The sequence below is a fragment of the Amphimedon queenslandica genome, unplaced genomic scaffold (genome assembly GCF_000090795.2).
Source record: "Amphimedon queenslandica unplaced genomic scaffold, v1.1 AMPQUscaffold_5036_Cont22989, whole genome shotgun sequence".
NCBI lineage: Eukaryota > Metazoa > Porifera > Demospongiae > Haplosclerida > Niphatidae > Amphimedon > Amphimedon queenslandica.
Genome location: NW_003554656.1, coordinates 1 through 1,617, shown reverse-complemented (window position 1 = coordinate 1,617; position 1,617 = coordinate 1). Strand labels below are relative to the sequence as shown.

Here is a 1,617-nt window from a genome sequence, read left to right as displayed (position 1 = left end):
CATGTATGGTACTGAATATGAAGTTGTTAATAATATATTTCCAGGAAAGGATAATCACAATGCTCCTTGTGCGGTATGTTATACATCTACTAAGAGTGTTAAACTGATGATTCCTGCTAGAACCAGCTGTCCTTCATCATGGACTATAGAATATAAAGGATATCTGATGGCTGAATGGCATAAGCATTCAAGCAATAGAGTCTACGAGTGTGTTGATGAAAATCCTGAATCTATTGATGGCAGTGAGGCTAATGATGATGATGCTGTATTCTACTTCACAGCATCAACCTGTACTGGTATACCTTGTCCACCTTATGTTAACAATAGAGCTATTACTTGTGTTGTGTGTACTAAGTAATGATGAAACCATTCAGCTAATTATTAGTGTGTGACAAGGCAATCTGAATTTGATTAAAATTATCATGGCTAGGTACTAAAATGATAACTCTAATAAATAGTTTAAAATTAAAGTTATAATATTTTGTTTGAATAATGAACAGGAATGATGTTAAAACTATGAATTACCAATATGTAGAGAAAATTTTTAAAAATCACACAATAATTAACACAAACAATTCACTCAAATACAATAAATCCCATAATAGCTAATCATTGTACATACAGTGCTACAGTATGATAAATGGTGATACAATGAGTCATTGATACTATTAATGGTAACTGTTAATATCAAGAGAAGACTTATAACAACTGCCTCACGTCAAACAGGTTGACTCAGCTTTTTATTACAAGAGACATAAAGTTGGACACTCTAACAACATCACATTAACTGATATTAACAGGTTAAACAGGTTTGTGTGACTGGTTTAAACTGGTTATTAACTACAATATAACTTATAATAGGAGGATCAGTATATAAAGACCAGCAGTGTTGTGTGACAGAATATCAATCTCTTATATTTCTCTCTCAGTCTCTCTCTCTTAGTCTCTTTCTCTTCCAATGAGGTCACTAGTTGTGTGTTCAGTGTTGCTCTCAATACTGACACTAACTATAACTAGACCTGTAGGACAAGCTGGTCCTAAAAGTGGAGGAGTAGTGTACACTCGTTGGGGAAGGAAGTCCTGTCCTACTGGAGCTGAACTACTGTATGAGGGAATAACTGGAGGTAGTCGCTGGGATTCATCAGGAGGAGGAGCTAATTACATTTGTTTACCAAAAGTTCCTCAATATTTGAGTACAAATGAACCAATTTGGTATTCTCGAATGTATGGTACTGAATATGAACATGTTAATGATATATTTCCAGGAAAGGATAATCATAATGCTCCTTGTGCAGTATGTTATACATCTACTAAGAGTGTTAAACTGATAATTCCTGCTAAAACTAGATGTGGACTACAGAATATAAAGGATATCTGATGACTAATTACTATGGTTATAAAAGCAATAAAGTCTATGAGTGTGTCGATGAAAATCCTGAATCTATTGATGGCAGTGGTGCTGGTAATGATATGGGTTCTTTGTTCTACTTTACAGTATCAACCTGTAATGGTCTACCTTGTCCACCTTATGTTAACAATAGAGCTATTACTTGTGTTGTGTGTACTAAGTAATGATGAAACCATTCATTTAATGATTATGTGAGACAATCTATTAAT

General features: G+C 34.0%; 1 protein-coding gene and 1 pseudogene across 1 annotated transcript; both read left to right on the top strand.

Annotated features, from left to right (window-relative positions):
- Window positions 1–44: 44 nt before the first annotated feature.
- LOC109592481 (uncharacterized) lies at window positions 45–358 on the top strand (the record flags this gene model as incomplete). The annotated part of the gene is made up of 1 exon (XM_020007918.1): window positions 45–358. A coding segment is annotated over one exon (314 nt), but the record flags the coding sequence as incomplete, so codon positions are not given.
- Window positions 359–792: 434 nt separating this feature from the next.
- LOC100636227 (short-chain collagen C4-like) lies at window positions 793–1,611 on the top strand (annotated as a pseudogene).
- The last annotated feature ends 6 nt before the right edge of the window (window positions 1,612–1,617 follow it).